Genomic DNA, 16,400 nt, shown 5'->3' with positions numbered 1-16,400 from the left:
TAACACTAAAGTTTTATTAACATTTGGTCATGTAAACACAATGCTCAACACAATATAGCTAGTTTATATGGTCTTAACATACTTCAACACATAGTGTAATAATATTGCTTAGCCCAGCTGTTAGAGTTCACTCATTTAGTGTTAAAAACACACAGCTGATGTGACAAGCAATTGATGTATATTTAAGTATGGGTTTACTGGTAGAAATTACACATTAACAAACATCTTATTAAAAAAATATAAAGGGCATATTTCTTAGGAGCTGCTGCTAGAGCTGGTGGGTGTGATGGAGCTGTGGCCGACTCTGGAATTTCTCCCTGTGCTGGTTCCCTCACCAGGGCTCTCCTCCACCTCATCCTCCAGGTTCTCACTGAGCTCCAGGCTTTCACAGATCAGGCTGATCTGCCGAGTTATGTGGGCCATGCGCCTTTGCATACGCTGCATCTTCCTGCGCAGTGCAGAGGCAATGATTTGCTGCGTCTGTCGCTGGGCCTCGTAACGCTCCTGCAGCTCTCTGTAGCAGTTGTGCTCGGCCTGAGTAGTGCGGTTCAGCAGTGTGCCACAACCCATCGGGCACAACTGCCTCCAGTGGCTGCAAACCTGTTCATGTGCCTGGGCTTCCTTCCTCAGTACCCTAGCCCCACAGCCCTGTTGCGGGCACAGCAGCCACTCAAACGGGCATGTGGAGCTGTGGAGGTACTGCTCTGAGAGAGGAAAGGTGGCCGTGCAGCCCTGCTGCTCATTTCGGCACTGAGTATAATAATGTGATGGGATATTAAGAATTTTTGGTTGCGATTCTGGGTTAATATGTAAAAATGATTATCATTATAAATATTTGGTAATCATTATACTAGTCTCCCCTATCATTCTTATTTAATGTTCTTCTTACCTTGATTGGTAAACGGCCAATGGATTTACTGAGCTTGAACATAACAAACATAAGCCGGTGGTTAACAGGCTTCCTGCAGCATGGACATGTTTCCTGTCTGGATTAGTTTACACACTGATTAGCATATTCGCATTGAAAACACTGTTTTATATATAAATTTTAATATAAATGTAATTTGTAGTTTTCATACCTCCTCATCCACTGCAAAATGCACTTCTTGCAAAAGACATGGTTACATGCCACACGCACAGGGCAGCGTAGAACTCCTTTACATATGATACAGATAAGGTCATGGTCTGGGGAATCCACAAAAAGGTCCACTTCATAACCACCACTCTGACATGAAACATAATAAGTTGCTTTAATTTATGGAGTGTGACTTAAATTCATGGAAAGGGTTTAATCTCAGTGCTATTCATGTTAGAAAAATTAAATCCATGTCATTACTTCTATTCTAATTCAATTTTATTTTAATAATGAACACTGTCACAGAATATATTAATAACTCTGATTCTACTTCTAACAAAGCCTTAAATCATCTTTAAATGCAAAAACAAAACATTTTTTTTTTGTAGGATCACAGTCAGTGAAGTCAGTGAACAAGTATATCAGAACTCACCATATTCTACTGTGTTAGAACGTCACAGCTGTTAATGAAAATATACATCCTAAAGATCGTTGTGCTCCATGAAGTCCAAGCAGATGCTGCCATCCAACAATGCACAGCTTAACCATGCCCATCTGGCACCCAATGACTCAGAAATCTATTACCTGTTTTCATATTTATTTTCTTTGACGTTCTAGCACAGTTGTTGTAAATGTTGTCAGGTGCTAACCACACGTGTCTAGAAGGTGTTAGACACCCAACCAACAGAGGCCTATTTTAGTACCGTCCAGGTTTTACTTAGTTGACAAAGGCAGTGCTGTGGACATCACTGAGCTTTCAATGGCTTGTGTGCTCTACAGACTACAAACTCTATTCTCTTGACATTGTTGTCTCTGAATGGCCAGTGGAACACAGTGGTGTTTTCCGCAAGTTGACTCATTTGGATATGTAATGGTAATACTCTTTCATCTTCTGGATATTCAATAAAAAATAACCAGACATCAACATAATATCTGTATATTATTCCTCATCAAAGCAGAAATTTGCACACTACCCACTTAATGCTTACTTTAATCAAAAATAATTATTTGTTAGTGGAGCAAACCATTTTTTCTATTTTACTGAATCATATTTATATCAGATTTGATCAGTCATCAAGGTTTTTGTTTGCCTAATTTTAAGGTGAGTTAATGTTTAAGTAGAAACATCAGCTTTCACCTTTCTAACAAAGGTGAAGGTGTTTGAGGCAGGCAGGAGTGTTTAAAGCGGGTTTAACATCTTAGCCTGAATATTTTTTCAGGTTTCATCTGTAGATGGTAGCTGGTCATTCTTAGTTATTAGTCTCAAAGTTCTCAAGGTTATTAGATGGTTCCCTGTTAAGAAAAGAGGAAAAAAACACAATATTACACACGACGTAACTATTTGTAGACAAAGAAATGGCTTATTTATTTTCTTGTATTTGTTGGACTTGCTTTATATTATATATTCTGGTCCTGTCCTGCTTTCTACAATGATATCTAGAAGTGATGTTTTCAGTTGGCTCTGGTTTTGTTTTGGACATAAAATATTTACATTCAAAATTACATGGCATTTGGCCGACCCCCTTATCCAGAGTAACTTACAGAAGCGCTTTGAAGTCTCTATCGATAAATACACTCTCATACTGGTACACTAGGTCAGGGACTAAGAGTACTATCAGTCTAAAAACTCTGTTGGGGGTGTAGTATAGTATGAAAAACACAAAACACAACAACACACAGCACTTTTTTTAAATAACAAAACGCATATTTAAATACTTAATGAAGAGATACGTCTTTATTTGTCGTTTGAAGACAGCCAGTGACTCACCTGTTCAGATATCTAGGGGAAATTCATTCCACCACCTAGGTGCCAGAACACAGAAGGGTCATTATGCATGCCTTCTTGAACCCTGAGAGATGGAAGGTCTAACCAAGCAGTGCTAGAGGATTGGAGGGAGTGTTTTTGGCTTTGTAGGCAACTATCAGGTTTTAAATCACATGTGGGCACATACAAGAAGCCAGTAGACGGAGTGTAGCAATGAAGTGGTGTGTGAAAACTTGGGAAGTTGTGCAGCTGCATTTTGGATCAGCTGAAGAGGTTGAATGGTGCGCAGAGGCAGACCTGCCAGGAGCGATTTGCAGCAGCCCAGTCTCGAGATGACAAGGAACTGAACAAGCACCTCGGTGGCTTCTGTGGATGGAAATGGACGAATCCTTCTGATTTGTAAAGTAGAAGTCAGCACGAGTGTGTAAGTTTAGCAGTGTGAGAGGAGAAGGACCGTCGATTGTCCATGGTTACCCCAAAGTTGTGTGCAGTGACAGTGTACAATTCAGATGTGACATACATAAAGATAAAAAAATAATAATAACATACATAACATACATAACTGTATGTTAAGGTGGTATGCAAATGGGTTAGTTAGGTCACATATTTAGCAGTATTTGGCAGCATTAATATTTCTTACTGTAGCAAACTACCTGAATGAAATACCTACCTAGATGAAATAATTCACATCCAAGGTTTTGCTTTTTGGACTGTAGTCCGAATCGGTAGACAACCAATATAGTATGCACTTGAAGACAATAACTTCACACACTTTTAAAATAGTATAGTATAGTATAGTATAATATAGTATAGTATAGTATAGTATATCAAAACATGCATGTAGTAGCAGAGGAAGCAGTATATCATAATAATATACTAGTGGAAATACACTACCAGTTTTTAATCACAGCTGTACCATAGGCCGTTATGACTGGCAAATCATATTCATAGGTGTAAAGAGGAAAAGAAAGCAATTATAAAAAAATGTTTAAAAAAAAATTCTCTCCTGTCAACAACCAACACCAGCTAATAAAGAACTAGCATAGCAGCTGACGACTCAGTCATTTTATTCAGATCAAAACACATTTTTATTTTGTATTCCCATTGTATTGTATAATGAGTTCCCTATGATAGCTGCCATTATATAATTACTCCCGACTTGACTGAGCTTTCATAAAAATTCAATTCAATTCCATCATGATCCCATGTCTATACTGTTGAACTAATCTAGTATTTTGGTCCTGCTTCACCCATTTTACTGCCACTAATCTAAATATTGTATGAATATTGTACAATTCATTCGTATCAAATGCTTCAATATCTGAAATGTGGACTGGATGTATAACAATAGATTACTGAAACATTGAGTGGAGAGATCCAGCTATGGGAAGGGCATCCGTACTTGACCTCTGTAGAAGCATCCAATTGCACAAAGTCTGGCTGTGGCAGACAGGAGCGCATGTCCAATGCCAGGTAAGGGCGCACCCTTACCTGAGTGCATAAACTACCCAAACACGCTCCTCTTCCTCAGTGAGCAAATTCGCTTCTCGTGCGGCAAGCGGGTCAAGACTTGTGGATCTCTCCACTCGATGTTTCAGAGAACTGGGGTTAAGGACAGTAAACTATTTTTCTCTTTCATCATCTCATGTTCAAGATCCATCTATGGGAGAAATGGACAACTCCTTGATGGCCAAAACATTCACAGTGAGGCCCTGTACGACAGGGGATGGTCACCTAGATAGGTGGTATGTGATGCATCCCATAATGAGGTGCCTGGAAACACAACGCATGAAGGTGATAGTGATACGCAGGTGGAACATGAAGGACATGCTGGTGACATGAATAAGGTAAGCCTGACAGCCCAAGCTTCAAGATGGAGAAGAGGGCTTAAGGGAGGAAGGCTACAAGGAGCCCAATCCTACGGCAGAGTGAGCTGTCAAATGTATGGGGAGAGGCCTGGCTTGCAGCAAAAGAGATGTCCTGCAATGAGACACCCCAAAACAGATCCCTTTGATTCAATGCCAAAGTAATAGCATCTACAAGCCAAGATAGGCGTTGCTTAGAAATAGGATTCTCCATGGGCAAGGGGGCCCAGGAAATGAAGAGCTGGTCACTCCGCGTGAAAAGTCTAGTCCTATCCATGTAGGCCCAAAAAGCACACACAGGACACAGAGCATTCAATGTCTGATGTGACACAGCTAACCTGGCTAGCAAGATAAACACATCCAATGGACACTGATCTGAGGGATATGTTCTCCTGCAGACAAAAAGTGCAAGTCAGCGAACCAGTGAGCTATGCCCACAAAATAAACTAGAACTCATGAGAAGCAAATGTCAAATGAGGAAGGGGAACACGTGTAGGTAATTTATGCACTCAGGTAAGGGGCGTGCCCTTACTGGGCGTTGGATGCACGCTGCTGTCTGTCACAGCCAAACTTGGTGCAATTGGATGCCTCTACAGAGGTCAGGTGGGGATGCCCTTCCTATTTTTTTCACTTACATATTCAAATATCTTCAAATGAGAAGAATCATCCAGGTAGAGCTTAGGACCATGAGACATGTTTTGACAAGTGAAATTATTATAATTATAGAGCATAACAAACTGTAAATAGATGCCATTCAGGGACTGACATTCAGGGAACACAACAGGGAAACCAGAACAGTTTCCTTGCATAGATGTTTGAGTACAAAAAGGTAAACTAGTATTTCAGGAACATTTCTTGTAAAGGCTACTGATCTTTGTTAAGTTGATGGTGCAGTCATGTATTCATGCAGAAAGACTGATTTACTGACAGGTCTATATGACATGACAAGTGACTGTGAAAAGGAGAGGCAAACATATTATTATTATTGAACCTATATTTAGAGTAGAATTAATCTAGAGGTAGGAAAATATATGCACAATAATTGGTTGAGTGCTCATATTCATTGTTTTAAAAATTGGTTCAGACATTGGGTCAGACTGCTGGTTTCTGAATTGGTAGGCCTTTGAAGCTCCATACACAAACCACTGTCAGGACTGTCCGAGTCTGCATCTTTCTCTGACAGTCTCAGGTTCTCTTCCCCCACAGAGTCATACAGACTCAGGCCCAGAGAACCAGAGGAGCTGGAGCAGACGTCATTGTCATCACTGAAGCTGCTCTTGCGGCTGTTGTATTCATTGTGTTGGTCTGGACCGCCGAGGCCCAGAGGCTCAGAGAACACCTCCATAGAGTGGGACTTGTGGAAGTGGGACTTGTGGGTGGGGTGAGACAGCACAGTTGATAGAGTGGACAGATTCAGGTTGTGCAACTTTTTCTGCATGCTAATCATAGGGTTGGAGTATGGCTGCAGGTATATAGAGGGCACATAGCCTGCCTTTCCATAATATCTGTAAAAGCAAAGTAATATCATACAGTCCAGGATGAGTCACTATGAAATCAACCACATAATAATAAAGAGCACTTAAATAAAGCACAGTCACTTATTAAAAGCATGTACAACACAACTGTAATACCCACAGTTGTGCTCATAAATTTACATACCCCTTGCAGAATCTGCAAAATATTAATAATTAAAAATAATAATAAGAGGGATCATAAAAATTGCCTTTTTAAAAAAAATTTAGTACTGCCCTGAGGAATCTATTTCACATAACAAATGTTTACATATAGTCCACAAGACAAAAGACTGTAACACTTCCAGTGGGTTTCTACTGGTAATTTGTTGCCTTCTATTGGAAGAAAGATATGTCTAGTGGATATCATTAAGGACCCATAATGATAATAATATAATAATAATGGTTTTCATGGTTAGCTGATGCTTTGTAATGGAAATTGCAGTGGAAACCATTAAAATATCTCTGATGGTTTCTACTGGGGGCTTTTTTTCAGTAGGGGAGAGAGAGTACAAGAGAGAGAGTGCTTTATTTTCATTCTAGCCACATACATGTATACAGGTGCAGGCATTGATGTAATATATTACAGGAAAGTGTCAACACTGTGGTACAAAATAATCACCAGACAACACGTAGTGCAAATCATGTAACATCTTAGTTACAGCACCTAACAGACAGTTTGACACTATACACACTGTGTGTGACCCACTATGATTAGTACAGCACAACAGTTGTATAGCAGGAATAGCAGGAATAGCAGTGACTAGACTGGTGTGTAATGGGTAAAGTCAACACCACAACTAGCAGCATAGAGGACAATTAACATTCCCTGAGTGTTATTAGTGAATGTTTAGTCTTCTCTTCCGGTATGACAGTACCAAGCTACCGGGAATCTCCCACACATTTACCTTGGCATAAACATTAGATGCTGTCCAAAGACAAAACTATAGTCGAAAAAATGAGACAATTTTCATGTTCCAGACAATCCCATTATATATGGAAACAGCTAAACAAGACGTAATGTGTTAAAACCTATAAACCCTACAATTATTTTTTAGTTTTAAGAAATTAAGAATTTATTGATTAAAACTTTCTACTATTGAAAGAATGATCCCATGAAGTAAATAAAGCATAGTTTCACATTAAGCTTTGCCAAAATTAGAAACTTGTTATAATAAACAGTTTATAATGACTTAATGTGTGAAAACAGCAAAATGAAATCTGCATTTTATTGCTTAAAACTACCAAATGAATTCAATTTAATTCAGTTCAATATTATTTGTATAGGTTGTAGACATAGACAATGACCTGTGTATAGAATATAGACATACAAAACTTTAAATAGATGTCATTCTCGAAACACAACAGGGAAAATCAGAACAATTTCCTTGCACAGATGTCTGAGTACAAAAAGATAATGAAGTATTTCAGGAACTCATGTCTTCTTCAAATTTTTCTTGTAAAGGATACTGACATTTTTTAAATCGATGGTGCAGTCATGTATTCATGCAGAAAGACTGATTTACTGATAACCAAAATTAGCATATGAGGGTGTCCAGAAACACTGAGAAACTTTTACAAGCTTTAATATGTTAAATTTAATTCATGTGTATAACACTTTCAACAGTAGGAATTCCCCGGATATAGATTTAGATCTCTAATGAGCAAGCCTGAGTTGAATGAGTCAAGGAAAAAAACATGAGAAAGAAATTGACAGGAACCATAAGCAAAAGGAAATTCCATTAAATTCTGGGTGATATCGAATAGTGGGATTGTAAACAATTACAGCATACACAGTATTACACAAGCACAAGTCTACTCTGGAACTCTATGGAGTATCCTGCCACTCTACCATCAAAAACCTGAATGATTGAGTGAAGTAGTTTCATGTTTTATAATTTTATTCGAAGCCAATGTACTGTGAATTAACATCTGGAATACAGACAGACAATGTTGAAAAACATAGTACAGCTTATGGGGAAACAATCTAAAATATTTTATATAATAGTTACCGGCCTGCTTTCTCTGACACCTCGACAGGTCTATTATAAAACATGACAAGTGACTGTGAAAAAGAAAGGAAAACATATTATTATTGAACCTATCTTTAGAATAGAACTAGTTTTACCAGTGGAAGTAAGTGGATGATGCAATAATGTTCACTGCGTACGTTAGTATTTACGCTGCCGTTCTGTTCAACAGGATAATTGGAGTAGCATGTAATCAGATAAGGGAAGGAAAATATATGCATAATAATTGGTTGAGTGCTCATATTCATAGTTTTAAAAATTGGTTCAGACATGAAGGTATTCATCCATAGTCACTGTACCAGACATAATAGCATCATGCATTAGCATGAGAGCAGTCCAGGATTGCAAAACATCTCTTTAAATAATTTTGACTTGTCTTTTACTGGGCCTGAATCTCAGTTCTATAAAAACAGACGAGCTTGGGTTTCCAGGGCTGCTTTGCGGGTGTAGGTGGTACAGCGGTTGAGGATCTCCTGGGTTTGTGGACGAGGGGGCACCTGTGGGTACAGTTTGAAAGGGCTGCTGGTTTCTGAATTGGTAGGGCTTTGAAGGTCCATGCACAAACCACTGTCAGGACTGTCCGAGTCTGCATCTTTCTCTGACAGTCTCAGGTTCTCTTCCCCCACAGAGCCATACAGACTCAGGCCCAGAGAACCAGAGGAGCTAGAGCAGACGTCATTGTCATCACTGAAGCTGCTCTTGCGGCTGTTGTATTCATTGTGTTGGTCTGGAGCGCCGAGGCCCAGAGGCTCAGAGAACACCTCCATAGAGTGGGACTTGTGGAAGTGGGACTTGTGGGTGGGGTGAGACAGCACAGTAGATAGAGTGGACAGATTTAAGTTGGAGCTGTGCAACTTTTTCTGCATGCTAATCATAGGGTTGGAGTATGGCTGCAGGTATATAGAGGGCACATAGCCTGCCTTTCCATGATATCTGTAAAAGCAAAGTAATATCATACAGTCCAGGATGAGTCACTATGAAATCAACCACATAATAATAAAGAGCACTTAAATAAAGCACAGTCACTTATTAAAAGCATGTACAACACAACTGTAATATCTACAGTTGTGCTCATAAATTTACATACCCCTTGTAGAATCTGCAACATATTAATAACTAAATAATAATAAGAGGGATCATAAAAACTGCTTCTTCTTTTTTAGTACTGCCCTGAAGAAGCTATTTCACATAACAAATGTTTACATATAGTCCACAAGACACAATAATAACTTAATTTACACAAATGAAACCGTTAAAAAGTTTACATACCCTTGATTCTTAATACTTTGTGTTGTTACCTGGATGATCAATGACGAGTCACGAGTCCATTGTTTGTCCTGAGCAGTTAAACTGCCCACTGTCTGTATTCCATAATAAAATATAGTTGCTGCACTGATTTTATTAAGACATCTTTCTAAGATATGTCAAGTGCATAAGAAAAAAAGGTTCAATATAACCTTTTACTCCATGAAACATCCAGCCTTTACTCTGTTTTTCATCTTAAAACATTATCCATTAAGTACTATGAATTATTTAATAACTACAGAGAACTACAGTTTTTTTTGTTTTTTTTTAAGGTATTATATGTAGATATGTGAGGAATACAATTCTGGACCTGCCGAGATGTCCTGGGCATTTAAAAGGTTAATGGTTAAACAGTGTTTCCCGATCAGGGAGGGTTCCAGGTAGAACCCCTTTGGTAAACAAAGAACGCAGAGAACACTAGAGGAACCTCTTTTTCCCCAGTAACTGTGTCCTGTGTAGTAATTATATCATATATTCGTTTTCGCATGATGCGATAACATAATCCTTATTCCACTGGTACAACATCTGCAAAAGCGGATAGACTGAATTACCTAGCGAGCCACCAGCCATTGTTAGACTTCTGAATAACCTCCACCACAGCTCCGATGTTCACCGATAGCTCATCCGTCATAGTAGAGGTGTAGTTCCTTACAGCACAGTAGAGAGCTGCTGTGGGGACAACAATTAAGAATTTTAAAACTGAATGACTTTTAGACATTTTCAAATGGCACCAAATAAATGCAAATTTACAATTTCATCATCATCGCCACCATCATCATCATCATCTTATTAGCCCTGTAACTTACTTTGGCCACCTGCACTGCCAAGCTCATCTTCTCCCTCTTCTTCATCCTCACACAACTCCAAGTAGGGAGCTGGAAACCAGGCTAAACACTTCTTTTCATTCTCTACCAGCCACCATCCTGATGATTTTAGATGGAACCAAGCACAGGTAACTGCACAAACAACAACAAATCATCTTTCTCCCTTATTGCATAGAAACAGGGCAAGACATACCAGCTTGATCTTTAATGAGTACTTCCAGAATTTCGTCCACAGTCACGCTAAATGGTCTGTTCTTGATGTCCTTGGTTTCATATGGCGCTAAACACCGATACAGTTTGGTGACAAATGGCTGGGACACATTCCCAACACTGAGGCGCTTATTGCTCAGATTGACTTTTGGCTGATCATCTTCTAGTTGAAAAATCATTACGCTGAAAAAAATAAATAAAATACACATACTCTTTTAGTCAAAGCAGTTGTTAACTGCCTTATTTTATTATAAAAATCAAAAAGAAAATCTTTTGATATTATAATATAATATTTTGACAATATTTTTTCCATGTCAAAAAAAGTTCAATAAACAAGGAAACGTCAGGTCTGGCCATACAATCAAGCCTTAAATAAAGCCCTTAGGCTTATTAGATATATTAAAAAGTTTTGATGGCACCAATGTTAAACATCACCATACAATAAAATAAATTAAAGGTACTCCCACATTTTTGGCCTCTCAAAAAAGAAGTAAATTGTACCTTTCCTTATACCTGGGATGGCAACCTCAATTCAGCTTTTGCACCATTTATTGTATACCTTTTAGCTGCAAATGTGCAGGAGTTGTAACTTTAAGGTATTCCTTTAAATGCTCAAAAATACAACAGTGGTCCTCAATGTGCAATTATGTACTTTAAAATCATGTTTACAGGTACACTACATTCATATGATCACGTAAAAGACACATGATAAATATAAGATAAAGTCCAAAGTGACAAAAAAAAGGTACAATTTAGTACTTTTTTCATGATAGTACAGGCCTTCCCACCTTCCCCATATATCCCAATATAACACCTGTTTTTAAGTATACTAACTCACATCAAAAGACAGTTATTAATGTCAGGGTAGAAATTAGGATACCTGTTGTGTGCAAACTCAGGATGCAGCTCTTCTTCCTTGGGAATAAAGAAATGAATGAGTTCGGAGGACTGAGAGACTGTTGGTTCAGAGCGCAGCAGCTCAGTGCAGTAGCGCTCCAGAGCATTCACTCGATACACACACCGAGCCGGGGTCTTCATTTGGAAGTTCAGCTTCATCATTAAACCTGATAGAAGGGTCAGGAAAAGATACTTTTTACACTCAAAAAGAGTTTGGATGAATAATGCCCGCTATCGGTGAAGCAGCTGCTGCCACTGTACCTCCAAATCTGGGCAGCAGTCTGTCCTGATGGCGAAATGCACTTTGCACTGGAAATTTCTTCTTTAGTTGCCTCTGTTGTGAAATTAATGTAAATAAAAGGTTGGAGTTTCTAAAATGCTTAAAGTGGGGGGGAAAGCTTTATGTGGCTTAATACAGAAAGAGAGAGACATAAAGAGAGAGAGAGAGAGAGAGAGAGAGAGAGAGAGAGAGAGAGAGAGAGAGAGAGAGAGAGAGAAACCCTGCTGAAAAAAACAATAGAAAACCTAATTTTTAAATTATTATTATTATTATTATTATTATTATTATTATTATTATTATTATTATTATTATGGTTTTAATAGTTATAATGGGAATTGTATTGGTTTTAATGGAAACTATAATGGTCTCTACTGGTAATTTGTTGCTTCAATGTAATGTAAAAAAAAAGTAATGGCTTCAATGGTTAGCTGATGCTTTGTAATGGTATTTGTAGTGGAAACCATTAGAATCTCTCTGATGGTTTCTACTGTTCATTTTTCATCAGGAGAGAGACTTTATTTTCATTCTAGTCACATACATGTATACAGGTGCAAGCCTTTGTAATGTATTAGATAAAAACGGCAATACTGTTGTACAAAATAATCACCAGACAACACGTAGTGCAAATCATGTAACATCTTAGTTACAGCACCTAACAGACAGTTTGACACTATACACACTGTGTGTGACCCACTATGATTAGTACAGCACAACAGTTGTATAGCAGGAATAGCAGGAATAGCAGTGACTAGACTGGTGTGTGATGGGTAAAGTCAACACCACAACTAGCAGCATAGAGGACAATTAACATTCCCTGAGTGTTATTAGTGAATGTTTAGTCTTCTCTTCCGGTATGACAGTACCAAGCTACCGGGAATCTCCCACACATTTACCTTGGCATAAACATTAGAGGCTGTTGTTGTTGTTGTTGTTGTTGTTGTTTTGGGTTTTTATGTTTGTAAGTTGTTTTTTTGTTTGTTTTTGTTTGTTTGTTTTTGTTTGTTTGTTTGTTTTCTCTGGTTGTTTGTTTATTGTTTTTTTGTTTCCCCCTTTCTTTTGATTTTGGCTGTGGTTGTTTGTTGGGGTTGTTGGGTGGGGTGTGATGTAAAATGTAAATTTTCAATAAAAATTCTATGATAAAAAAAAAAGAAAAACTACAGACGCTGTCCAAAGACAAAACTATAGTCGAAAAAATAAGACAATTTTCACGTTCCACACAATCCCATTATATATGGAAACAGCTAAACAACACATAATGTGTTTAAAACCTAAAAGCACTACAATTATTTTTTTTTTGTTTTAATAAATTGAAAATATATTGATCAAAAGTATCTATCTACTATCAAAAGAATGATCCCATGAATTAAATAAAGCACAGCTTCACATTAAGCTTTGCCCCAATAAACAAACTGTTATAATAAACAGCTTATCGTTACTTAATGTGTGAAAACAGCAAAATAGAAATCCGCATTTTATTGCTTAAAACTACCAAAAGAATTCAATTTCGTATAGGCTGTAGACATAGGCAATGAAGTGCGTATAGAATATAGACCAATAGACAAGAATTCCAGATGCATATTTATATTTACATCCCTAATAAACAAATCAGAGTAAAATCTCTCTGAGACCACATGCGGAAGAAATCGGATTATTTCACCATCTTCTGGTTCTTACGTGAAGTTGCTTGAAGTCTTGGAGAGACCTGTATACAGTCACGTCGGTCTGATCCGACCACAGCACAGATGCCATGTACAACTGAAACACGAAACAGATGTTTTCTAATGTTAGTGAAAAGCTTTGTAATCAATATGCTAGATCTTGGTCATCACAATACATTCTTACCTTGCTGTTGCCTTTGCACATTATGCCGATTATTCGGACGTGCAGAGGATAGCGAGGCTCATCCATAATGATCTGCGCAGAATGTTGCTCGTAACCAGGCTGTTAAGGCTTAAATATTTGCTCCACCCGTTACTGTCCTCACACAACTGCTGCTTTGTTTATGCAGCAGATTCTCACCTGCTCCGCTTTTTTAAAATTACCAACGCGCCAGCCAATCACATCACAGTGGGCGGTGCTAACGTTTTTGCGCGTTTCATGCTCCCCTCCACTCCATCAAAGCCGGATATACTCAAGTATATCCGGCTACGTATATAAACCTAATTATGGTGATACTGTAGCCAAAGTGATGCATGCACATATTCAGTCACTTTATCTGTACAGTGGAGACTTCAATCTCTAACCACTGTGAATTGTGTAGTCTCTCTGGAACTGTGGAACATTTTACTAATGTTTGTAATTACTACCAGTACATACAGGTCTTGTATTTTTCATATTTGCCTTTTTTTTTGTCTAACATACACTACGTTGTGAGCACCTGATGACATCTAGCAGTATTTCATTATACTGTACACCTGTGTATGTTTAATGACAAACAAGTCCTTTGAATAGAATTGAATTGAATAACTGACAGTGAGCATTGCTGAAAGTCAATCTAAGCCAGTGATACAGTAGCCTGTAGTTAAACGTAGAGTGTATGGAGCTTGGGAGTTGTCAAATGTATTTGAATATGAATTTCATATATATTAATATACGGTACATGTCCCATTAACAGAAATTCTTATTTATCTGTAGTGTATATAATACATGTACAGCTTGTTAGGGGTAACATTTGATTTAAAAACATATCATTCTAAATCATTGTTTATGGTTTTGAGATTCCTCCTCTTGAAGTGTTTATTTATGTTCTTAAATGTGTTCTAAATGTGAAAATTGCAAAAGAATATAGGGCATATTGCATAATTTGAGTCATAGCCAAATGAATAATCCACAAATGGCTGCTGTTAGCACTTCTTCAAAATCCCCTATGTAGGCTTCTGTTATTTTGTAAAAGCCACATTCTGCATGACTAAGGAAACCAGATTATAGAAACAATAGTGACTTTCCTAATGAAACACAAGTCTTTTGTATGTGTACAAGGCATATGAAAGTAATACAGTGGAATCCAAAATGAAAAGTCATGCACTTTTTTTCAGTTTATTGTAAGAATTTTCTTTTTCTTTCTTTTTTTTATTTTATGAAAATGAGGTAGAAAATGAACCAGCATGATTAATATTGGTTTTATTTTGTTTGCATCACAAAAACCTGCAATTTTAACAATGTTTTTTTTTTTTGACCTTTAATATCCACTGTATGCAGGCATTTGTGCAACCATAGAGCCTAAACTAGCCATTATCTTTCTAGAATATGATTACAGATCTGACCACTGGCAGAATTAAGTCATTAACAGTGTAAGTTTAGCCCAAACAGGAGGTTCTGTTAATGAAAATCATCCTCTGAACTGTTGCTTTATCATGCTAAATAATAAAAACAAAAACATGAACAAATAAAGAGAAAAAGTGAAAAAAACTATCACTTTATAAATAAATAAATAAATAAATAAATAGGCCACAGTGCACAGCTTGAATAACTTAGAAATGGCAGCTGTGAGTGTTCTCTCTTCAAAATCCCATTTGTAAGCGTAATTTATTTTGTCACACTAATTGTTTGGCTTGACTAATGTGGAAAAATCCTACTTGGGTGTTTGCTTTTCTGGTTGGCTGTAGATATCGCTTAACAATGGCGGAGTTTGTGAGAGCTGTGCCAATAAGTTGTTGGACAGTTCCAAAGTCTTTGGGCACTAGGACTGAGAATGTAATACAGTGTAATCTGAAATGAATAGTTGTGGGGAATACCACATTGGGATTAAGATAAAAACAAACTGAGGTGTTTATACAGTTGTATGCAAAAGTTTGGACACCCTATTTTGTTGATTTTTGAATATCAGTTACTTGTATTTGATTAACTTAAAAAGAAAAAGTGAGAGAAAAAGTTTGGACACCCTATTAAGTTAATACTTTGTGCCATGACCTTCTGCAGATATCGCTGCTTGCGAATGCTTTTTCGAGCCAGCTAGGAGTCTTCCTATGCTTGTTCAGAAAAATTTAATTTAGAACCAAATAAAAAGTTTTTTTTTTTTTGTTTTTTTTTAACTTATGAACCAAGAGAGAGAAAAAAAGAGAGACTGGCAACAGAATGACCCTTTACCGCTGCTTTAATATAAGTTACAGAAACTTGTAATAGTTGTATAAAGTTAAAACTTATAAACTTGTATAAGTTATAGAAACTTGATCCACAAATTTATCTACAATTTTAAATGTAATTATAGTCCAATAATAAAAAGCATGGCATGTTGTTCTTTAACAAATAAAAACAATTGTTAGCTTTGTCTAATTTCTGTGGTATAAGAAGAATAAAACACTTTAGAACATACATATATAGGAAAATATATGTGCAGTGGTAACTTATCATATCATCCATCATTAATTATTTTCCTTTAAAACTCACCCTGTTTTTTCCTACATGTTTTTCTCATTGAAGATGACACAAGAAAAGGAGGGCCCACAGGTGTCTCTTTAAGCCATGTCTCTTTGTGTGTGTGTGTGTGTGTGTGTGTGTGTGTGTGTGTGTGTGTGTGTGTGTGTGTGTGTGTGTGTGTGTGTGTGCGCGTTTGTGCATGGGTGATTATGTCACGCCTATCAAATTCCAAAAGTCAGATTGCCTCAATAATAGGCCTATTAGGTCTACTTTCACATGTAT

The 16,400-nt window shown here is 37.5% G+C and overlaps 2 protein-coding genes across 3 annotated transcripts; both read right to left on the bottom strand.

Moving 5' to 3' along the window:
• Positions 1-51: 51 nt before the first annotated feature.
• Positions 52-6,143, bottom strand: rnf151 (ring finger protein 151). The gene is made up of 4 exons (XM_053685179.1): positions 5,792-6,143; positions 1,080-1,248; positions 890-986; positions 52-750 (listed from the first exon to the last, which is right to left on the bottom strand). The coding sequence occupies exons 1-4, from the start codon at positions 6,141-6,143 to the stop codon at positions 256-258; spliced, it is 1,113 nt and encodes a 370-aa protein (XP_053541154.1). The 3' UTR covers positions 52-255.
• A 1,953-nt stretch (positions 6,144-8,096) lies between these two features.
• noxo1b (NADPH oxidase organizer 1b) lies at positions 8,097-13,768 on the bottom strand. 2 transcript variants are annotated; one of them, XM_017484470.3, is made up of 8 exons: positions 13,605-13,768; positions 13,437-13,517; positions 11,744-11,816; positions 11,466-11,649; positions 10,569-10,768; positions 10,358-10,474; positions 10,103-10,217; positions 8,097-9,179 (listed from the first exon to the last, which is right to left on the bottom strand). In XM_017484470.3, the coding sequence occupies exons 1-8, from the start codon at positions 13,668-13,670 to the stop codon at positions 8,648-8,650; spliced, it is 1,368 nt and encodes a 455-aa protein (XP_017339959.1). In that variant the 5' UTR covers positions 13,671-13,768; the 3' UTR covers positions 8,097-8,647. The 2 variants fall into 2 exon arrangements, with proteins under 2 accessions (XP_017339959.1, XP_017339958.1); XM_017484469.3 differs by having other exon boundaries at positions 10,103-10,220; positions 13,605-13,767.
• Positions 13,769-16,400: the final 2,632 nt, after the last annotated feature.

Source organism: Ictalurus punctatus, chromosome 13, assembly GCF_001660625.3.
Source record: "Ictalurus punctatus breed USDA103 chromosome 13, Coco_2.0, whole genome shotgun sequence".
Lineage (NCBI taxonomy): Eukaryota > Metazoa > Chordata > Actinopteri > Siluriformes > Ictaluridae > Ictalurus > Ictalurus punctatus.
The sequence above is the reverse complement of the archived record's forward strand: the minus strand, read 5'-3'. Positions and strand labels throughout refer to the sequence as shown.